This window comes from Pteropus alecto, unplaced genomic scaffold (genome assembly GCF_000325575.1).
Source record: "Pteropus alecto unplaced genomic scaffold, ASM32557v1 scaffold69, whole genome shotgun sequence".
Taxonomy (NCBI): domain Eukaryota; kingdom Metazoa; phylum Chordata; class Mammalia; order Chiroptera; family Pteropodidae; genus Pteropus; species Pteropus alecto.
The window spans coordinates 10,908,402-10,932,897 of NW_006494610.1; the positions used below are offsets into that span (position 1 = coordinate 10,908,402).

The 24,496-nt window shown below is 38.1% G+C and overlaps 1 protein-coding gene across 1 annotated transcript in view; it reads left to right on the plus strand.

Moving 5' to 3' along the window:
• LOC112474005 (membrane-associated guanylate kinase, WW and PDZ domain-containing protein 2-like) overlaps window positions 1–24,496 on the plus strand; it is a 292,185-nt gene that overhangs the window by 178,187 nt on the left and 89,502 nt on the right. Inside the window, exons 12-15 of the mRNA XM_025042189.1 lie at window positions 14,263–14,448; window positions 16,373–16,547; window positions 21,350–21,569; window positions 22,900–23,043. Coding sequence (XP_024897957.1) covers window positions 14,263–14,448; window positions 16,373–16,547; window positions 21,350–21,569; window positions 22,900–23,043 — 725 coding nt within the window. The remainder of the gene's footprint in view (window positions 1–14,262; window positions 14,449–16,372; window positions 16,548–21,349; window positions 21,570–22,899; window positions 23,044–24,496) is intronic.

A 24,496-nucleotide genomic window follows, 5' to 3' on the forward strand; every position in this document is an offset into this window, starting at 1 on the left:
CAGCGTTTCTTTTTCAGCCCCAGCTTTCACCAAAGTCTCAGGGAGTACTTCTACCCAAACTCCTTCCTGCCATACCAAATCCTGGTAAAAGCTCTTTTTATTTGTTCATTTGACCAACAATGATTTTGAAATTTAAGCTGGATTTTTTTTCCCAACCTATTGACAGTATTTTCTGAGAACTATTTCTAGAGATTAATCAGTCAGCCTTTTCTGGGTGATGATCAGCAAGCATTCCTAAGGTGTATATGGTGCCAAAAAAAATTTTAACTAAATAGTGGGGCCTGCTGTTGGCATTTTCATTTTCCAATCCGACCTCTTCCAGATCTTATTTTTGTAAGCCAGGCAAGGGTTTACTCCACAAACATGACCAGATGTTGGGCACCTGACAAATCCATCTGCTTTCAAGGGTGAAGTGCCCAAAACCTTCTGTTTGGAAACTGTTCATCATAACAATGTACATTTATGGATTCATCATGAGAGGAGGATCGTCCAGTAAACAAGAAAGAACACATAGCTTAAAAGGTTTTGCCCTGTGGTTTTCTGGCACAAAGCAGTTAGGATAACATGAGGTAGAAGAATATTCCCACTTAGAAATCTTCATTCAAATGTTTTAGGCTTGCTAGATAAACAGCAAGATGAAAAATAGCTCACATTCTTCTAGGCACTTGACAAAATTAAAATACAATAAAACCTGGTGGCCAAGTGTCTTCTTAGTTTGTTCAGGCTGCTGTAACAGAATACTATAGACTAAGTGGCTTGTAAACAACAGAAATTTATTTCTCACAGTTCTGGAGGCTGTGAATCCAAGATCAAGGCACTGGCAGGTCAGAGACAGATGTCTTCTCACTATGCTCTCACAGGGCAGAAGGGGCAAGGGAGAGCTCTGGGTCTCTTTTATAAGGGCATTAATCCCATTCATGACGACTCCATGACCTAATCACTTCCCCAGGCTCCCACCTCCTAATATCACCACACTAGGGATTAAGTTTTAACATATGAATTTGAGGAGGACACAAACATCCAGACTATAACACCAAGTTCACCATTGGTATTGATGTTCCCTGGTACTAAGTGGCTAAGAGAAGGCTGGCAGGCGTGGCTCTCGGCTCCAATCAATGTGTATGATCACAAGCTTTACCTAAGTACCTAAGTTCATATTGTAGCTGAATTTATACACAACTACATTCTCACTCTTGAGAGACTAAGGCAAGCTGTTACCCAAATATACTTTCCAGATATAAAACTTGAATACATCAGGCCCACCTGACTGCTACTGCTAATGCCCTACTTAAGGTTTTAGATTAGTACTGTGCAGTAGGACTTTCTGTGATGATGGCAATATTTTAGTCTCCATTATATAACATCATAACCACTAGTCACAAGTGGCTGTGGAGCACTTGAAATGAGGCTACTGTGGCTGAAGAATTAAATTTTTAATTATCTTTTATTTCAATTAATTTAAATAGCCATGTGTGGCTGGTAGCTACCACGCTGGACTGTGCAGCTCTGGAGCATTGTAGTGGCCTTTAAGTGTCTTCTTCCCACCCTCCTATCCTTCAGCCCTTACTTCACACTGCCACCATGATACTCTTTCTAAAACGGGTTGATGATATCACTTAACTTTCTTCATTCATTAGTGACTTCTCATTTAGCTGTAAAATTCCAAGCTCTCTAGCACAACACATAAGGCCTTTTATGATCTGTCATGATACCTTTAATACCTTTACCCCAGGTCTCTCTGTTTGTGTTCATTGCACTCTCATACCCACAGTACAAACTCTGCTAATCCACAAATCTATACATTTGTAAGTCACATCACCTGTGACTGTGATGCCTTCCCCATTCTTGCCCATTTGAAAAAGTCCTGTCCATCTTTTTAAATACAGACTAGGCAACATTTTCTCTCTGATGCCTTCCCTGACCCCCTCCCACTCTCTCCTTCCCACCTCCTTTCTCCTACACATTCAACATCAGTTTTTATTTTACTTACCCCTATTGATTTCTATCCAAAATCACCTCTTTATCAACCCCCACTTTTTCACTTTTTCTCCCATTTTTAAGATTTAATTACATTTAGCAAATTTTACCCTTTTTAGTCTATGAGTTTTGACACACATGCTCAATTATGTAACAATGAAGTCAACCCCTCAGGCCACCCCCAGCCCTGGCAACCACAACTTTGTTTTCTGCTCTATAGTTTTGCCTTTTAGTATATAAATGGGATCATACAGTATGTAGTCTTTTGAGTCTGGCTTTCCACTTAGCATAATGTTGTTTCATGTGTCAATATTTAGTTCCTTCTTAATTGGTGAATAGTATTCTTCTGTGTGGATATACCACAGTTTGTTTATCCATTCCCTAGGAGAAGGATATTTGGATTGCTTCCTGGTTTTGATGATTATGAATAAAGTTTCTATGAACCTTTTCATAAAGATTTTTAAGTGAAGATGCGTTTCTATTTCACTTGGGTGAATACTGAAGAGTGAGGTTGCTGTTTCATATGGTACTATTTTCCAAGATGGCTGTATCATTTTATATTCCCCTGTATAAGAATTCCAGACGCTCCACATCCTTTAGAGTATTTGTTATTTTCAACCTTTGTTGTTTTTTTTTTTAAGTTTAGCTATTCTAATAGATATGTAGTAGTATCTCATTTCAGTTTTAAGTTGCATTTCTTCCCTAAAGACTAATGATATTGAGGATACTTTCATTGGCTTTTTTTGTCATCTTTGTATCTTCTTTGGTGAAATGCTTTTTCACTTTTGGTCTCTTCCCTCTAGAGTGTAATTGGAATTTGGAGATTTAACTGTGAAGAACAAAGTATATTTTTAGACTCTTCAATGCTTCTTTTTTCATTTCTCATGTTGGAGTAATAAAAATCATTTTACAATGATCTCAGGTGAAATTATTAGGGAGACATATGTCTGCTTAGTAAAAATGAAAATACATATACTTACTATGCTTCAAAATACAAACAATGAGAGAAAATACATGTTAGCAAAAATTCCAAAAAAAGTTAAAACGTGAAATATTTAAATAAGAAAGATAAGAGTAAGAAAAACTATAACACAGAGATGGCCTCTCTTTTTAAGTAGGGACATGCCGACATGATTTATTTGGCCATTCAGAGGTCACACTGCAAGTTGTTTGCAAAGCCAATATGTGATCAAGATCTTCCAGCTCCTAAACACTGTACTTGGGGGTCTTTTTGAATTTAGTTTCATCCAGTCCTGCAAAATTGCATTATTTCAAGTTAAAACATGATACATATCTTTTAGTGGAAATTTGGCTTCTTTGAGAAAGTAAAGAACCAATAAATATTCATGTAATCTTCTGGATAACATATTGAAAAGGACAGCTGGCTCAGGAGGGATCATTTGCCTGGGTTAGTAGCTGTTTTCCTCTACATTAAGAAAATATTGTAAGAAATTATTATCTACCAAAGGGCTTAGGGGAATACAATGGAAGGCTGATATTGCACCTGATTGCTTTTGACATTTAGCTATTATAACAGGGAAACTGTGTGAAGATAGCCAAGTGACTTTTTACAAAACACAATTTCAGAAACTATAAAAGGAAAAAAGAGATGGCAGAGATAGAATACACCACATCTATAAAAACGAGAAACATGATTTTCCAGCAACACCTGCTTATAACTATCAACCAGTTCTACGGGGCCGCCTGAGAAATTACTGAGAGTCAAGTACATTGATGGGAGTGTAGTCTCAAAAGGCAGTTAAGAGACATAGAGAAAGGAAAGAAATGTGGTTTTATTGAAAATTTTTAACCCAATACCTGGGGTTGATAAAATGTAATTTTATGACATTTTCTCAATTCTTGAAATCAGTTGTCTTTTATATTTGTATCTGTCAGGACTACAGGAAACAAGAGAACTTCTAAAGTTTGGATACACAAATTATTGATCATTTTTCCCAGATAGAGTCCAAATCTCTAACTGATACATCAAAATATTAATTTCAACAACTAATTTAAATTTATGAATGATATTTCTAATTTATATTTAACGGTGGTAAAATAATAACATACTATCTCTTCCTATTTCTTAGATACCAATAAAATTGTAGTTAATGAAGAAGAAAGGAATAGGCATGAATGGGGAAGATATTTTAAAGACAAAAATGTGGCAACTCATTTTGCAGGACAGACAGATATTGACTCAAGTTGACAAATTGAGAAATAGCCATATAAGAATATAATTTAAAAATGTTAAGAAGAAACAACTGAAAGATTTTAAATGTTTGCCTTTGGCTCACAAAACTGAATGAGATGGGGAGAATTAGAGCAGGAAACTAAGATTTTTCATTAAATTGTCCTAATTGCAAGAGATTTTGAGTCATTAGAAGATAGTATTATTATTCTTTGTACTTTCCCCTTCTACATCATGACATGAATTTTGAAATTTTTATAAAATTTTCTCATTTTGTAGAATGATTCAATATTTCCTAGTAATAATTTGATAAACCCTCTGTAATAAATTATAAATAAAAGAACCTTCTTATTCAGGAACTAAACTTGTCATAAAAGTGAGTAACTTACCCTTTGAAAGGTAAATTGGCATGTTTGGAATAGGAGTATAATACTGCATCTCAACCCTGTGACTATTTTGTATTTCTCATTGTCGTTTTAAGCCCCTCTCCAAAATTTCAACTTATATCTTATTGACCAGAAGTATATCACAACAAAGGCCCATTCATCTTCCACAAATCACACAAAAATGTTAGGATTCACCTTCAGATTTTTGTCTTTTGTTTTTTTCTTGGCTTTTAGTTTTATATTTTTATGCAAATTTCTAAGAATATGCTAACATTTGGTTTTATCTTAAAGATTTAGAATGTGGTATTTTATTTTTATTATTTTAGAAATAATAGGCACACATCAGTGTTTCTTTCTCTGTCTGACTCATTTCACTTACCACAATACCCTCTAAGTCCATCTATGTTGTTGCAAATGGTAAAATTTCATTCTTTTTTATGTTCAAGTAATACTCCATTGTTTTAATGCACCATTTCTTTTTCATCCAATTGTCTATTAATTGACACATTGTTTCCATATCTTGACTATTGTGTATAAAATGTCTTTCTTCGGCTCTTGTTATAGACTTTGTTTTAAAGTCTTTTTTGTCTGATATAAGTATTGCTACTCCAGCTTTTTTCGTTTCCGTTTGCATAAAATATCTTTTTCCATCCCTTTACTTTCAGTCTGTCTATGTCTTTCAATCTGAAGTGTGTCTCTTGTATGTAGCATATATATGGGTTTTGTTTTCTTATCTATTCAGCCACCCTATGTCTTTGGACTGGAGAGTTTAATCCATTTACATTTAAAGTAATTAAATTAGTAGGTATGTAGCTATTGCCATTTTATTATTCATATATTTTTATCTTTCTTATTCAAGAATTCCCTTTAACATTTCTTATAATACTGGTTTGGTGGTGATGAACTCCTTTAGCTTTTTCTTATCTGAGAAGCTCTTTATCTGTCCTTCCATTCTAAATGATAGCTTTGCTGGGTAGAGTGATCTTGGTTGCAGGTCCTTACTTTTCATCTCTTTGAATATTTATGCCAATCTCTTCTGGCCTGCAAAGTTTCTGTTGAGAAATCAACTGAGCTGACAGACTTATGGGGGCTCCTTTATAGGTAACTAACCACTTTTCTCTTACTGTTTTTAAGATTCTCTGTTTGTCTTTAACCTTTTGCATTTTAATTATGATTTGTCTTTATCCTTTTGCATTTTAATTGTAATGTGTCAGTGTGAGCCTCCTTGGATTCATTTTGTTTGGGACTCTGTGCTTCCTGGGTTTATATGTCTTTTTCCATCACCAGGTTAGGGATGTTTTTAGTCATTATTTCTTCAGATAGGTTTTTAATTCCTTGCTCTTTCTCTTCATCTTCTGGTACCCTATAATGCAAACGTTTGCTTGATGTTATCTCAGAAGCCCCTTAAATTATCCTCATTTTTTTTTTATTCTTTTTTCTTGTTGCTGTTCTTATGGGTGTTTCCTGCTACCTTATCTTACAAATCTCTAATTCAGTCCTCTGCTTCATTTAATCTATTATCGATTCCCTCTAATGTATTCTTTATTTCAGTTATTTTTTTTTTCTTTATTTCTGACTGGTTCTTTTTTGTTTTCTATCTCCACTTTTATGTTTTCTGTCTCTTTGGTAAAGTTCTCACTGAATTCATCTACTCTTCCCCTAAGTGCATTGAGCATTGTCATAACCAGTGTTTTGAACTCTGCATCTGGTAGATTGCCTGTCTCCATTTTGTTTAGTTCTTTTTCTGGAACTTTGTTCTGTTCTTTCATTTGGGACATCTTTCTTTGTTTCCCCATTTTGGCTGCCTCCCTGTGTTTGTTTCTGTGTATTAGGTAGAGCTGCTATGTCTCCCAATCTTAGTACAGTGGCCTTATGTAGTAAGTGTCCTGTGGTGCCTAATGGTGCAGACTCCCTGATCACCTGAGCCATGACCAGAGGTGTCTCCTGTGTGGGTTGTGCATTTGCTCCTGTTGTAGTTGAGTCTTGGTTGCTGTTAGCACATCAGTGAGTGGGACTGATCTTCACGTTGACTGGCCATGAGGACCGGTGCTGACCACAGTGGATGATCTGTTTGCAGAGGCTGATCCCACAGAGCAGGGTTAGGTTTACCAGGGCTCTGCTGCCTTCCAAGTCTACCCTTTGGTTGTGCTGTTTGTGGAGCTAATCGGCAAGTGCTCTAACATGGTCTAAAGCCAGCCGTCATGTGTGTTGATTCTGGGGCCTCTTGGGAGTGGCTTTGGTGCAGGCCCAGGTCAGGTGCTGCCTGTGCCCCACCCAGGGCCACCTGGTAAGAGCTGCAAAATGATCTGCAGTTGGACGCTGCCTGTGCTGTGTTTAGAGGTGCTATGAACTGAGGCCAGCTGCAACTAATGCTTGAGGGCACTTAGCAAGAGATAAAAGGCATGCCAAGGCCAGCCACTGCTTGTTTGGGGCTTGGTGACCTTCGACTTCAGAAAAGTCTGCAGCATGGCCTGGGCAGAAGCTTGTAAGGAACAGCCACTGAAAAGGTTTGGGCTGTTGCATGTATTGGGTTGGGTGGGGTCTTAGGGAGTCACCAGGGTGGGGCGAACAATGTTAGCCAAGTGGATGGAGACTCAGCTATGGTGCCCACTTGCGCCTGTCAGCTGTGTGGGTAGAGGGCTCAACAAAGGAACAGTGGTGCCTGCCAGAACTCTGTCCCAGCCAGAGCTGTGCCTCCAGCCCTCTCTCCAAAGCCAGACAATTCAGTTTCTCCTCATATGTCCCTGGAACTTTCTGAGCTTCTGCCCTAGCATCGGAGCTCAGAGCAAGTGATTCCATTAACAAGTAAGTCTGTGCATGGGCCCTTTAAGAGGAATGGCTGGGACTCTAGCAGCCCTCCCTCTCACTGGACAGAATCTCCACTGATTTTCACAGCCAGAAGTTGTAGGGACTCCTCTTCCCAGCACTGGTGCTCTGGGCTGAGGGGCCTGATGTAGAGTTGGCACCAGTCACAGGGGGGACCTCCCAATTTTTAACTGCCACACGTGGGTGCAAGACCAGCTTGTTTTACATCCCCACTCCTTCTACTGGTCTCATTGCAGCTTATTCTTTATATCCTAATTGTAAGACTTCTGTTCAGCTAGTCTTCAGGTGGTTCTCAAATGTGGTTGTTTTATAATTTAGTTGTAATTTTGATGTCATGGGAAGAGGCGAGCACGGCATTCATCTACTCTACCATCTTGACTAGAGTGTTGTGACTATTTTTAAAAAGGAGTAAAACAATTTGTTTCTACATAATTTTCAGGGCCTGGTGCAAAATGAAAATGTGAGGTCCTTGTTGAAAAATTATTAAGAATGTCAAGATGGTGACAGCAGATTATTAAACCAAACACAAGGCCCTTTTGAGAGTGAGGACTTGTGTGCTCACAGGTCACACACTCATAAAACTGGCCCTATGTCTACAAGCTCACCAAATACTTCCAAACAAAACCATTTTAACCCAGCCTTGTGTTCTAAATAGTAGGAACAATCAAGCAATAGCTAATTATAATTCCTAACGCAATGAGATTTCTTTAGATTACCAGTTCACTCTCAACAAAATAAAAGCATACAAGGTAAGATACAGCTGAGGTGTGTTTCTTTCTTTCTAGTCATGTAGTTAATACTTTGTATATGGTACCTTCTGCCCTTGGAAACAGTTCAGCTGGGCTCCCAAATTGCTGGTAATGGTCCCCTCTTCCCATTCTCTTCTGACCATCTGCTAATTACCAAGTGCAGGGTAACTAAACTGTTCAACCACAATAGAATGACTCATAGGTGGTGGTGGAAAGTGCACTTTTGGAATATGCAGTCTTTAAAATACCAGCTGCTGGATTTTGGATCTTGTAGCTCCTTTGGCTATGAATTTCAGGGAAGATGTTTTCATTTTTGAAAAGCTAAATTTCACAGACTTCTAGAGGAAAACAAGTCATACAGTCTGCTTTTTCTTAATTTTACCAAAAATTTTTTTAAATACCAAACACATGTTTTTTTTTTCTCACATCTTCAGCCCCTGATGACCAAGAAAAATCTCTTTCAAAGGACACTGTGTCACATTCCAGGAAGGGACAACATCTAGCTAAATGGGTTTGTCACCATAGAACATATTCATTCAGGACTTCTAGGAAGGAGAGATGGAAAATAAGCAAGATTAAGAGTAGGCTCTGGTTTCTGAAGACAGAAAAACAGTATTCTTCACCAGGTATCGAAGAGATAGGAACACTATGACCATTACTATTCTATTGTTCTTATATGTTCAGTGTCCATCCAGGGGAGCTGGACAAAGCATCTTATCAGGAAGCTGAGAGGGAAACAGTAATCGTGAGGGCAGGAGAGACCCCACCTACAAAGCATTTTCACTCTTTGAGTCCGTACCTGGACTCAGTAATTCGCTCCTCCTCTCTACTCTTCTCATTGCATGTTGCCTTTACCATGGATTTGCTATTTTATTTTAAGTGTTTTATTTTAAGTGTTTTTATTTGATTATCCCTGTCTCCTTAACTAGACTCTGAGTTCCTTGAGGGCTAATACCATATGTTGTTTTATTGTTGGCTTCCCCACTAGGCCTAGCATTGTGCCTGTTACTTGAAAGATGCTATACAGAAACATGTTGTTGATGGAGTAGTCGATCCTCCTGCCTCAATCTACATTTTAAAAACTAGATAGTGAATAATTTTCACAGATTATTTTAAGAAAACCAACTGGAATCATCCAATTAAAAAAATTATTTTCATATCGGGTCACAGATTTGAAACCCAAACTAACTTCCTTTGCCTCTTTAAGCTAATGGCATGTTGTTTAACCTTCACAAATTAATGGAATTGTGAGCTAATGAGAGTTTACACTATTGATTGCCTTTGACATATTTGTTTTTGTCGCACTCATTTTAAAAACTTCTCACTTGTAAGTTTGACATGATTGATGTAGAATCCACTTTCCCTGTATAATGCTTTTCTTCATATACAGCTCCACTGTATGGAATCTATTAACAAGGCGATAATTAAATGTAAACATTAGTCACAGGCTTGTCTTTCTCTGAAATGAAATACATATAAAACAACAAGGAAATATGAAAAACAGTGGAGGGATCAACTACTCCTTCCCTCTGGTGTAACTAAGAGTTTCAGGAAGAATCCATCACAAAGCATGTCTTAGGCAATCATGCCATCTTCTTTATGGGAATCGACCCAAGATGGAACTCCATAAGAGGTCATTGGTTGATCAGAGCCTGAGTAAACCAAACAAAGGTCCCAGAAGAGAACACAACAGCAAAAAGGGAGGATCATTGCTTCCTATAGTGGATGGCTAGAGACCCAAAGAATCCAGACCTTTAGAACAAACTTAGAAAATATCCAGTCCAACCTGAGTGTCTGATATTCCTACTAAACCAAGTATGCTATGTTGAACAGTCCCAAAAAAGCCCATTCATCTATAGGAAAATATAAAACATATTGCAGTATGTGTGTGTGTGTGTGTGTGTGTGTGTGTGTGTGTAGCAGTATTTTACCCAGAAAGAAATAAAGGGAAAAAAGATGGGTTTCTTCTTCCATAATTTATGTTTTGCAATTAAAGGGAAATTTCTAACTAGTGATACATTATCTCCTTCCCAAATATCAGTATGTTCAGAGCCACATGACATATTGCAATTTTTCCCAAATATCTGTGTATCCTAAGCACACGGTGTTAAGACTGATCCAAAGACTTGATTTATGTTGCTGCCTGACATGTGATGTCTGGAAGGCATGCTGTCTAAATGGACTGCACTCAGGCAGTTACCTTAGTCATCAATTCTCAGAGAATTAATGACTACCATCCATCCTAATAATAGAAACCAAGGTCAGGGCCTCTTCCAAGCTCTGTAATTCCATTAGCAATGCACAGAAAGCACTTAGGTCATAAGCTCTCTAGACCTTATAACTGGGCAAATGGAACTGCATCTTGTTTTCAGAGAATCCTCTTTGAGCACACCCCTTGTCAATGATTTGTTGTACATCAATATTCAATGTACTTACATATGTAGGGAGAATACTAGTAAAGGAAAATGAGGCTATCTTCACCTGCCAAGAGTTTTAAGTACTGTTTTTATTAAAGTAAATGCCAATAGAAAACAATTTTATTAAAACTATATCAGGTATTTCCAATTACTGGATATACATTTTTAAATTGTGTACTCAGATTTTATATGAGCACTCAATCATTCTATGTGGTTACCAGAGAATTTATTTTGGTTTTTATTTTTTTATTTTGGGTTTTATTCTTTTATTTTAGTTTTTATTCAACCTACCTAATAAAGTCAAAATGGCCTTGAAACTAAGTTATCATCATAACAAATAATTGTTTATAATAAAACTTTCATCTTAAATTCTCAAGCAGCATGCTTTTCTAAGCTAAATCTCACCTATAATTTCCTCACTCATAATTCAAACTGTTTTCAACCTGCCACATATCAAAAAAAGAAGAGAGTAACCCCAAGATTTGAAGCCATGGGTATAGGTTCAAATTCTGGCTTTGATGCTTATTTGTTTTCTTAACAAAATAAGTACGATTATTATACTTTTACAAGTATTTCACACTGTTGCTGTAAGAATTTAAAATCAGTGCCTAGCACAATGCCTGTAAATTAACAAATGATAACTAGTTTTTACTGTTGTTGAGCACATAAGTGTGTGATTGTGTGTGTGTGTGTGAAATCTTTGTTTTGAAACATTTGGGGTTTTATGCCCAGTAGATTCTAAGTGATCTACAATAATGAAGGGGAACAGAGACATAAATAATTCAAAATAGCAAATCATCCAAGTACCACTTTTATGTGTTTTAAAAAGTATTTTCAAATTTTATTTCAAATGCGAGTGTTTCTACTACCCAAAGAAATGACTTTAAATAAAAGAGAGACACAATGATGTGAAATTCTAACTAAAAGGGATCTGAAGAACTGTGCAATTTTCCTATCCCCTCCTCTCCTCTCTCTTTCTCTTATTCCTCTCCCCTCCCCACCTCCTCACAGCCGCCTGTCAAAAGACAGCTGCCACAAAGAACCCACTTCAAGCAAAGTTCTTGCCTCTCACTGTCCCCTGGATCGGGGCCACTGGTGGAGTGTTTATGACTTATTACTTAAGGGTAAGAGGCAGTCACCAAATAAAAGCTCCGGGTGCTCATGAAGCAAGTTCTCTATTGGAAGGAGAAAACAGTAAAGTCGATAGAGGCAGTGTGGTAACTTGGTTAAGAGCAAAGGCTATGGCATCTGACAGACTGGGATTCTAAATCCCGGTTGGCCTATGTGACCTTGAGCACATTGCTAACCACATTATGCCTCGGTTTCTTCCACTGCAAACATGCAATGATAATGCCTTTGGGTATCTTGCATGATTTGTTAAGGTTTAAATTATATATATTTCAATATAGTCATAATTGTGTGTGTGTGTGCACACACGCATAGATCTGTATTATGCTGATTTCCCTTTGAATAATAAACTTTTACTTACAAATTGGTGGTTTTCTACAGAGACCTACAACATCTTTTTATGAAACTGGAGGAAAATGAACAGGATTCTTGGCCTCATCTAGTGTCTATATAATCCCAAAACACATCTGTCTGTCCCAAATGAAGTATCCTGGTTGATACTTCAAGGATTGCTCTGTAGTAAGCAAAGTGTTCCTTTAGTTTTAGCGGTATTATGGGTTTATGGCAGGTAGAAAGAATTTTAGCTGGTATCTACACATAAGCACACACATATCAATAGCGATATTAGAAACAAAAAGTAATAGTAATAAAAAGAATGAAAGAAAAGTTAATTCTTAGAGATCAGTTTGTGTATGCCAGGCACTGTTCTAGTCACTTTACATGTGATAATTTCTCTAATTCTCAGAACCATCCTATGAGGTCAATGATAATATCCAAATTTTACTGTTGAAAAGAGAAACTCAGAAGGTCAGGTAACTTTCTAAAGGTCACAGAATAGAGAGCAATATATATATATATTATGGCCATGGAAGCCATATCATTTATTGACGGTTCCAGGGCACTATTGACCATGAAAGTGGACAAATACAGGAATGAAAGTTTATTCTCTTTATGTTTGAAGACCAAGCAACTTTAATACCTACGTCATTTTTTAAAATATGTAAATGATTGAGTTCCTGTTATATTTCTACTTGAAAAATGTATTATCCTAAAACTCTAAGATGATTATTAATATGCTTTAAGTAAGGTGTTCTTAACTAATGCCATTACTGCCTGTGGTAAATAAAAATGTGTTTGAGCTTCCAACATGACGAGTTTCACTTTGGAGACACAGGCTCAGCCAGTATTTTCATATGCTGCCTATAACCTTTCACAATAGAAATATGATCAAGTTGCTGGTTCATTAACTTACTGATTGTCCTTCCTTACCATGGTTATTAGCTAATGTTCTGCCTTTCACTGTAACACATATACAAGATTGAGGGTTCAAGGAACAGGCATCCCTGGAGCATAATGAATGGTGGAGTGTCTCTTTGCCTCTTTATGCAGATTAAATCAATATCTGACTTCCATGGGGAGAGCAACAGGACAGAGTCATTGACAGGTGATATCCTGACCAGGGCTTCCTGTGTTGAAAGGATAAAGTAAAAGGGGCAGGTTTCTAGATTGTAAGCTCCCTGGGGGAGGTTACAGTGGCACCATGTACTAGTGATATCTGACCCCAACGGCTATCCAGGTAGGCACTCAAAAATTTACATTGAGCAAAAGTCAACCTGCTAGAAAATCTGTATCTTCATGTACTCTCCTCAAACATTTAAATAATAAAAGTAAAATAAATTTTTGTTGTTTTACAGAGACATCTGTTATGCTTCATTAATTCTAATATACATTTTTATATTTAATATCTTAAAAAATTAGAGAACATCTTAGAGTCAATGGAGTTTTATTATTTAATTGGCCAAGTTGGGTTTTTTCCTCTCTTGTGGTATATAAAATAAAGATATGTCGTATCATCAGTGGCATCTTAGATTTGATGAAATATATACCAGATATTAGCAACATCTCAGCCCCACTTAATAAATTAAATCAGGAAAAAGAGAGAGGTAAGATTTGAAAACTGCATGAATCTTTAAACTGAAGCTTAGTAGATGAGTGGGAAGTTGGTGGAAACTTCTTCACCAGCCAGCTACAGCCCATATTAATATATATATATTTATTTCTGTTCCTGTTCTCTCCTCTATGTAAAATATAAAAGGGTGGAAATTAAATTCCTGGCATTTATTGTATCTTTCTGAAACTGTGTATCATTGTCTCTAGAGTATGAGCTTGGACACAGAGAGTGATGCTATGGTTCTCAAAATTTTGTATATATTGGAATCTCCTCAGGAGCTTCTTAAAATTCCATGATCCTCACCTCCTGCCTAGACATTCTGATTCACGAGGTCTGGGGTAAGGCCCAGAGTTGTGTTTTTAATCTTATGGTGATTATGATACACCCCAAAGTTTGAGAACCCCTGGTCCATGTGTTTAGAATTGGCCTGTCACTACAAAGGACTCGACTTTAGGAACTCTGGTCTCAGTAGTATGCATAGGACCATATTTGATAGGAGTGATTGTGATTTCAAAAGGCAAATATACTGATGAAAGAAGGAATTCTGACATTGCATTGTTTCCTGTGGGTCTGGGACTCAAAACTAGAGCATATATTGGTAATGTCCCTGATATCTGTTTCTGTTGGGGTTTTTTAGCTGTGCCCCATAAAATTGGACGCATCATTGATGGGAGTCCTGCAGATCGCTGTGCAAAACTAAAAGTGGGAGACCGGATCTTGGCAGTGAATGGCCAGTCTATCATCAACATGCCTCACGCAGACATCGTGAAGCTCATCAAGGATGCAGGCCTCAGTGTCACCCTTCGCATCATTCCTCAGGAGGGTGAGTGCCGGAGCCAGGTCATGGAGTTCACCTGGCTGCCCTGGTGTGGTGTCAGAGTGTCAGAAATTGGTAGTTATTTCCACTTTTGCAAACATTCACATTCTGTTGCAACTCATATTCTGTTTACTCAGTACCAATTTCATTCAGAAATCAAGCTGTATGACATTATAGATAAGTAGTGTGAATTCCATGACACTGGATTATTCAATTATTCCCTGTGGTCCCAGGAGTTCTATTTTTATGGTTACATTAAGCCAGAACCTATTCAACAGAGATGATAGTTACAAATCTGAAGAAGAGGGAAAAAAACACATATTCATGTTATAGGTAAGCTCTGGAGGATTCTTCAAAGTCAGATTGATTTTGAAAAGCTTGAGGAAGTTTTGTGGTATAAAGGGAGCTCATTTAGAAAATGTTACATCTGATAAGAATTTTAAATTCCCACTTAGCCTTTTGAATTCCTCTGTACAAGGACTCCACCCTGAGGCTTGAAGGGTGGTGAGCATCACAATTCACAGCCAGGCCTTAAGGGGCCATGAAGTTCTATGAACCTATTCACCATAAATTCACCATTTCTAGACACAGTGGGTTCATTACTGGTTTGTAGCTGCTGACTCATTAATGATATTTGAGAATTCAGTCCCTGAAGCTCACTGGTGAGTGGACCGCAGAGTACCACATGGAGAGTAATAGGCTCACTCAGCTTGGTTGCTGTTTTTCTTAGACTCCTGATTGCATCTTGGGACTCTGACAAATAGGCACCTAACAGCCACCTGACTTTATATATAAAACACTGTTTCTCAACTGAGGTGATTTTGTTCCCCAACCCCAGGGGCTTTTAGCAATGTCTAGAGACATTTTTGATTGTCATAATTGGAGTAGGATGCTACTGGCATCTGGTGGGTAGAAGGAAGGAATGCTGTTAAAAATCATACAGTGCACGGGACAGTCCTCACAGCAAAGAATTATCTGACCCAAAACATCAATAATGCCAAGGTTGAGAAACCCTGATGCAAGTAGAAAAGAAATTTAAAATTTCAGGCTGTGAGAAAAGAAAGAAGAGTGATTTATAAGAAAATGCTAATAGATCACCTCCTTTTCATCACCTAACTAAAAATTTAAAAAAAGAACATCACCATGGTTTTTTTAACTTGTCATCTGCAGCCACCACTATGTATAAAATATGCAATGGGAATTTACTCTAAGCAAGACTGCCCACTAAAAGTCTGACTTGCTTCTACATTTGCCCAGTCTAAAATGTCTGTCTTGCTCTTATTCCAACAAAGAGTTGAAAATCTGATGCTATTACAATAAATTCCAAGAAATGGTTTTAACAACAGCAAATTAATTCACCTTCTCCCATCCAATGTTTTGGGCTTTTTTGGTTTTTTGTTTGTTTGCTTTTTTCCTGGAGAACCATGGAATACAGAGGGTTATTAAGCAATAAGAGTAACAAGCAACTGGAGAGAAGACCGTAGAAAGCATTTACTTGTTTTATGGTTAGTTCCTTATGCCAACTTCAGAATACTGGTTAACACTTCTCATTACAACCAAAAAATAGAGACTAAACATTTTCTCTCAGTAAGTAATGCTGGAAAAACAGAATATGTTTTATAGCTTACTCCTTTGAATTATTTTTTTCATAGTTTTAACAGGTTTTTTTTTTAATTGTAATCTTTTCTTCTGACAAAATGACAAGAGACTGTTCATAACCTTGTTCAGCGACACAACTGAAGAAAGAATACTAATTCTGAGTGGTGTTGGAACTTGATAAATTTAAGCTGCTGTCTTAAAGCCTAACAGAAACTGAAACAACCAAAGCCACGAGTCATCTGAAGAGGCAAGGATTAACCACCTCTGGCCACCTCTTGCCCTTTATCAATGTCAACCTGACTGCATTTGCCACTTTGGTTCCCCACTACAGAGCTCAACAGCCCAGCCTCGGCGCCCAGCTCAGAGAAACAGAGCCCCATGGCACAGCAGCACAGCCCCCTGGCCCAGCAGAGTCCTCTGGCCCAGCCAAGCCCAGCCACCCCTAACAGTCCTGTCACCCAGCCAGCTCCTCCTCAACCACTTCAGCTGCAAGGACATGAAAATAGGTAAAGTTTTCTCTGGCTTTGATTCTGAGAGATGAAGCAGGCAGAGAGAGGAAGAGTTTGGGATAGGACAGGCCACAGGGCAGGAGAGAGATTTTCATGAAGTAGAAATTGCCCTGTGCACCTTTGTGTAATTTCTAGATTGTGTATATGTTATCAATGTGGCTTTATTAGTAAATACAAGTGTCTAACCTGCACAAGAAGAGAACTTTTCCTGAGGGAATGATGTGTGATTGCAGATGAGTAGGGGTTAACTAGCTGAAAAGCACATTAAAGAGAGTCCAAGCAGAGTGGAGAACATACACAAAGGCCATTTGAGGGGAGGGAGCATGCCAGCAGATGGAGGGAAATAAGGCCAATGGTGGCGGGGAAGGGGCGGGCAGCGTGCAGAGGGAGGGAATAGTGTGTTTTTGAGATGAAGCCAGTGAAGGCGGTAGGAGCCCACCCTGCAGGGTCTTATAGGCATTTTAAAGATTTTGGTCTTAAGTGTAGCGAGAAGGCATTAGAAGGTGTTAAGCTGAGGACTGACATCACTGGATTTGCTTTTCAAGATCCCTCAGTCAGCCCCACAGAGAACAGACTGAAGGTCAGTCAGAGCGAATTCAAGCTAAGCCATCAGAGAGGGCTGCCAGCGTCCATTGAGCCATAAAGGTGGTTGCTTGGAGGATAATGGTGGTGTGGAGAAGAGGAAATGTTGAAGGATTAGAAGCATTAATAAGTGTTAGCGTTTTTACTGCACTTTACCTCATATACTCCTACCCATGGTCTTAGCTTCTTCCACTTCGCATCATGAACTAATAGGAATAAGGCCCTTTGAACTTCCAGGGAAAAAAAGGATGCCATATAAAAACCACGTTATTTTCTTATTGTGATTTGTATGTAACAGGGAGCTTGGGTTTGGTTGAGCCATTAAAGAAAGAGATGAAGACATGTTCCCGTGTTCTTTTCACCTTTTGAAGGAGAAAACAGAAGAGCCCACAGGAATATCTCTAAATACAAAACCCTCACCGGTCTTTTCCATGATTCTAATGTTTTCTGAACATCTGCTTCCCATCTCCTGCCTCCTGTGTTGATGAAGATGAAATGGGAACCAGATTTGAGTCCCAGAACTCTCTAGGTTCATCATTCACACTGTTGCAAAGCAAATATTTTCCCTGTGCCACAGGTGTTATTTCCATGAAGCCCTGTTCTATTCTGATTTCCCCCATTTGCTTTCATAGTAAAGTAAATGTCTGTTGTCCTCAGCTGTTTATGGTTTTGATATATTCCACAGAAGTAAAGAGAGTAAGCCCCGTAAGGCCATGATACAAAGTAAGAATTTGACAGTCCAGAAGAGGAGTAATCCTGGGGGCCTCAGTAGTAAGCCCCAGATGTGCTCGCTCTCACCGTGTGCTGGTGTTTCAGCAGAAAACATGGGCTCTCCCCAGGATTTATTTTAGACTAAAGAAGAAGGATCTGAGTGCTCCAGAAGTCCCTGAGCCCATTTCAGACTCTTCTTTTTGGCTCTGCCACTGTCGATTAACCTCCCAGCCATAATCCCATCTTCACCTTTCCAAAGTCAGGCTGCCCTGAAGATGGGCTCTTGCTTCCAGCCTTGGGGCAGGTAATCTTATCCCTGGTGTATTGTAGCCCAGTGGGGAGAATAACAGTTGAGCGAGGCCACCCTCCTGTCCCCATCTGCTACTAGCTCACTTCTAGGACTCGGCCCCTATCACAGAAGCAATGATTTGGGGATATATTCTTCTGACTACAGAAGAAAATATTTCCTGACCCTGGGATTAATAGATTGACCTGATCCAAATTTTTATAAATCAACACATTTGCCCAGAGTTTTTAGCTATTTTTGCTTTAATAATATTAAAAGCCTGGAAAGTGCCCTACATTGGCACTCAGGTTTCCTGGCTTAACTTTGATTGTTAGTGAGTGGCTCATTTGCATATGAATGAAGAGATTCAGTAATCTTACAGAATGAAGAGATACCAGGACCATTTTCCTAGATGCATTTAAAGATGATTGTGGTATCAGAGAGAAAACTCTTTGCCATTTTCTAAACTAGAAAGCTTGTATGCCAAGTGCATAATATGAATTTCCTATTAGTTCATTTGTACAAGAAGTGCCCACCTACATATCAAATTGAGCCAGTTTCCATGTTAAAGTGGGATCAAATAAAATGACAATCTGCTTGCAAATTTTTATTTTATGAGTTAGAGTGAGCAAATATTCCATCCTGTCTTATTTACTCTTGGATTAGCTTCCAACTGGCACCCTGCACACCTTTACCCACTTCTCTGTCCTTTCATATCCTTTTCGTTTGTGCTCAGGAAACACAAAATATGAACATAAGCAAAACACCATTCAAGGAGAAGCATTTGTTGAAAATAACAAAAGAGCCATTATGAAATATATTCCAAAACTCAGTATAAATAGCAGAGTTCACCTTCCCCGGCAAGGGCAATTGATGTTTGATGATGTTTTAAATAGCAAGGTCAGTGAAAAAGCATTGGAAATTGACTTCTTTCACAAACTTTGAACCTTAGATGCTTAAAGCTGGAAAAAATTCTTGAAAGGCCCAAATGAGGCCACATCCCACTATAAAGTCCCCTACCACATGGGCAGCTTTCCTTGCTTCTGGAATTGTTCATACCATAAAATTCTGCTACAATTTACCACTGGCAGTCTGCTTTTATCACCTCTAGTCTCTTTAATAATGGAATTAATAGCCATGAAGAGTTATACTGATGACTTTCTTTCATAAGTAAAGGAACTTTAAAGAGGCTGGGTTTTTTTTTAAATAATCCTGAATTTTTCTTAAAGTGTTTTACAAATTCAAAGTAATATAACTTTTGCCCTAGCCAGTGTATCATTCACTTAAAGGTTAGCAACACTCATAAAAAGTTAAGTATAGTATTTTCCCTTAATTAGAGAATTCTTCAATGTGCAGTTCAACATAAAATCCTGACACATGGCACTGGTGTAGAAAGATGTTTGAGTGCTGGAATGTAGGCTTGAGTGATAGCTATTGCAAGTTTTAACTGTTCCTATTTCTAAGTATTTATGTAATCTTTGGGGGAGACTCTTGCATTTCACTCTCTTTTGCTATACCTGTGACACATCTGGTTGGAAATCGGACACGTAATGGATATTTTATAACAATATCACCCAGATGATGAAAGTAAAGTAACTGTGCTATAACTTAAAACAATGTAACATCTAAACCACCCAGCAAACTAGTTCTAGAAAGGAACTGATGCACAAATATCACCCAGTTATTTTGTGTGTGTGTGTAATTCATTCATTTGCATAGGTAAGCATCTTATTCAATGAATATGTTAAATAATTCTGTTCTCAGCATGAACACTCAGCAGGTGAGTGGACAGCTTGCTGAAGTATAAAGCAAAGCCTAAATTATGCATTTTACAAAAGGAATGTCACTTCTGCAGGTTAAATAACAAGTGGGACCTACTTAAAGCATCGATTAAAATAACTACATTACTAACCCCCGTCCAAAAAATCCCAAATAAATACATCTATTAATGTATATACTTTCAGTATGTCCTCTCAAATACTAGCTTACAGTAATGGCAATTGTTCACGTGTTTTTTAAAAAACATTTAATATAATCAACATCAGTGAGACCATATGCCAGTTTAAAAAAAAAAAAAAAAACTCGCCTAGTCTTAAAGGTAAAAATTTGACTGGTTTTAAACCTGTTTTCCTGACATATTTGAGTTTTTCCTTGGTGCTTAATATTTTCTCAATTCCTCAAACCCTCCATGTTAACTTTAGATAAAATCATTATTATGTACAAAGTATTTTTCAACCTATCTACATCCCTGAGTAGCTCACTATAGACTGTTGCTGTGGCAATAGGCAAGGAACTACAGAATTAGTGCCCTCAGTACTGTGGTGCTAATTTTTCAGTTTACCTTATTAATGATCCCATAAAGGCAGGTATAGGCTATTTTAGTCCCCTTTTGGAACTGGGAAGCCCCTCAGTTTTTCTGGTCTCTGTCTTTATTTTATTGGTAACTAATATCTAGAAATAAGAAAGCGATAAATGTTGAACATAAACATTTTCGTCTTTCCTTCCATCTTATAACCATGATAGTATCTGATACTTGATCTGATCATACAGTCTAGTATTCAAACTCTGCTAATATGTTTCTAATCTTAGCAATAAGCTAGTGACTTTCTACTTGATTTGCAGTTGGTGATTATACCTTACTATTGCTCCTTACCAACACTTCTCTCTAAGATATTCAAAAAGACCAAACTCAACAGGTTAAAATAGCCTTTAGTTGTATATTTGTAGAGTATTTAGAGATCATGCAAATCATGTTTTCATAAAGTAATGAATTGTCTGCCAAGGGGTATGTGCATGAGACATACACACACACACACACACACACACACACACACACACACACACACACCCACAGACAGAGTTGGTTTATTGGTGTCAAGACAGACTGATATTTAGGGATGATATTTGGGTTAAGTATTTAACTCCCTAGATTTGCTGTGGTTATACAGTTTCTAAATAGCCAAAGGTAAAAAGGGATATTCATAAGTCCTTTTCCACACAGTTCTGATTGAACCATCATTTTCACCTTAATATCTTAAGGAGCCAAATAAAGATGAAGATTGAAAAATAATATTTATCATTTAGTTAATCTTCTCATAATCCTGAATATGCAAACGAACGACCAAGAGGAGTGGCCCACATGTGCTCAGAGATCATTTGATCATTCTCATCTCCTTAGAATGCTGAGATACCAAAGTAAATCCTATTTCCATTTATTCAGTTACAGGTCAGAAGTAAAAGCAAGACAAGATGTGAAACCAGACATCCGACAGCCTCCATTCACAGACTACAGGCAGCCCCCACTGGACTACAGGCAGCCCCCAGGAGGGGACTACCAGCAACCCCCACCCTTGGACTACAGGCAGCCTCCCTTGCTGGACTACAGGCAGCACTCCCCCGACACCAGGCAGTACCCTCTGTCAGACTACAGGCAGCCCCAGGTACCTCAGTTCCTGATTTCATCACAGGCTGGGACCAATACTTCCTGAAGTGCAAACAGTGAAATAGAATGGGAGGCAGAGGAAAGAACACTCTTCTGAGAAAGATAGCCCAAGTTCTATTCTTAGTTATGATATCATCTGGGTAACACCCACATCCTCAAAACGCTCTGAATAAATAAATCTATTTCAGAATAAAGCAGGACAATCGATCAGTCAATAAGTGGGTGAGTAATAATGGAATGAACTAGTCCCTGCTAATATTTCCTAACTCCCAGTATATTACTTTGTCAGAGTTGAAAAATGCTCTCTTATCTGGGACCTCAGAGGGTGCTGCTAATGCAGAATATTTTACAGATGCCAGCAATGGAGGTATTTTAGACCCATGAGTATTTGCAAGCCCCGCTACCTCCTATTGGTAGTAAAAGACCAAGCCCCTATGCCTAAGGACAAGCCAGGCCTGGCTTCATTCCTGAGACTGTAACTTCTGTAACAAGCACCAAGTCCTTGTCTATACTACAGTCATTCTTATAATTATTTGTACATGTTAAATGCATCCCATGTTAATTTCCATAACCCCTCTGAGCTTCAGTTTCCTAAAGGAAAGTTCTTCCTTACAGGCTATGATGAGGATTCAATCTTTATGAAAAGTACCTAGACCAGAGCTTGATATCCAGTAAATATTCAATGCCTGGCAACTAGATACCAAGATACAAATTAAATACAATTTCAACTCTCTCAGACTACATTGTGTTTTATTTTGGATTAAAGATCACCCTTATCCTGCCAAAATGTTAAGAATAGTGAAGGTCAGGAAATTTTGGACGTATTACATTTTGTGTAAAAGAGAAATTGATTTTCTACACTCCAACTTTATATTCAGTAGTCTGCGCAGTAGAAAGTTGTAGTAAGATCCCATTCAATTTCATTTTCTAATCAGCAAATCTCTAATTTGCAGACACACACACGTACATGCACACACAGGACTGATACATTTATTTATGGTGCTCAACAGCAGTGAATGGGAAAACTCAAAGGAGAGAGAATATCACACAGGCCTATCTGCAATAATTACGTGTTTGCCGAGTAAACTGATGAACACCAAAGTAAACTAGCTACACAGTAGTTTCTCCAGTGACCAAGTAAACTGTGTTCTGATCTGCTCCAACTTTTGGAACTTTCTTTTGCATTTTGCTGGACTCTGAAGTCAGATTACTTCTCACAACACTATGTCATTTGAAACACACTATGTCAGAGAAAAGAACAGGACTGACCACAGAAGCTTCTTTGATAGTAAACAATTGTTTGTCCCATTCTCTCCCCGACTCCAAAGGATTTTGATTATTTCACTGTGGACATGGAGAAAGGAGCCAAAGGATTTGGATTCAGCATTCGTGGAGGAAGGGAATACAAAATGGATTTGTACGTGTTGAGATTGGCAGAAGATGGGCCAGCGATAAGGAATGGAAGGATGAGGGTAAGAAAAGTTCTTTTAATAGAATTGCTTAATTCTGAAGGAAGCGCATCGCGGCGTTAGGAGAGTGCTGACGCATGCTGTTAAACAAGTGGATGATGTAGGTTTTGCCTTCTTTCCATTTCATGAGCCAGTTTTCTAAAGGTTTGGCCAAATGTTACTTAAAAGTTAGATCATTCATTTTCCTGCTTATAGCCTTCTAATTGACAAGTCTCAATATAGTGTTTTACATATATAATTTCCCTAAAGAGCAAACTAAAAAAAATGGACAAAGTAATCTAAGAAATACCTAGAAACGAAAACATAGCTCCATATTTTTTTCCATGGTTTAATTTAATTTTCATTTGAGATTGAATCTTTTGAAATTTATTTTTAACTTTATGCTTTTTTTCCCCACATTTATTCACTAAATGGTTCTGTGCTTCTTGGGAATATTTTTTTGTGTTGACTGGTCTTTTGGTTTTGATATTGGGCAGCAGAAACAGTAAGAGAAAGGTGGACTAAGCTTCTTAGATACATGTCCTTAAAAATTATAGCAGTAAGAAATTTTCCAATTAAAATATAAATTGAGAGTATATTTTAAAATGTAATAGTTACTTTGAGGTGTCTGATTGATGGGTATCTGATTTTCATCTAAAGGTACAAAACAAAATTTGATAGTAATATAGAACATTAGTCTCTCCCTCCCTCTCTCCCCCCTCCTTCCTCCTCCCCTCCCTCTTCTTACTGTAAAATGGTGATTAGTAAGCATATAATAAAAGCTATTATTTTGAATAACATCTAGAATTCGTTCTTGCACCCTCCTTGCTCTTTTAGTTAATATAGAAAAGCCAGGATTCTTGAGTTCCAGAATCTCAGCTTCTTGTGCTGAGCCTCACCAACCAGCTTCTCCTGGACAATTAACTGAATCTGTTTTTCCTACCACCAAGTCTACCATTTCTATGATTCTCATTCCCACAGTGCAAAAGTAGAAAGTACATATATTGTGTCTGTTTTTCTCTCTTCCTTCACTATGCTTTTACAACTGGGAAGTATCCAAGTTGGAATGTGAATTCAGGCTAGCCTGACTGGAGAGGCTGATAGCTTCGACCCTGATCCAACACCAATGCCCTCTTCCCTGTCTACACACAGTTTTAGGATAGGCCTCCACATGATTTCTTTGCTCCCAGCTTCCCTGTAAACAGAATGGCACTTTCTTATCATGCTGCAAAGCCAACTCACAAGTAGTTAAATAAAACGAAATTAATCTTTGCAGTGCAGGTGAAAGCAACATAGCAGGAAGGCCATGAGTGAGCCAGACCAGAGCCTGTGAGGGAAGATAACCCCACCCCCACCCCCAGAGGACTTCAGAGGTGGCCTGTGTGGATTCCAAACAGTGGCCATAGTTTTGAACAAGTGGTCTAAATGGTTGGCTGCTCAATATATACAATACTCCCAAGTCATAGGAGCCTAAATC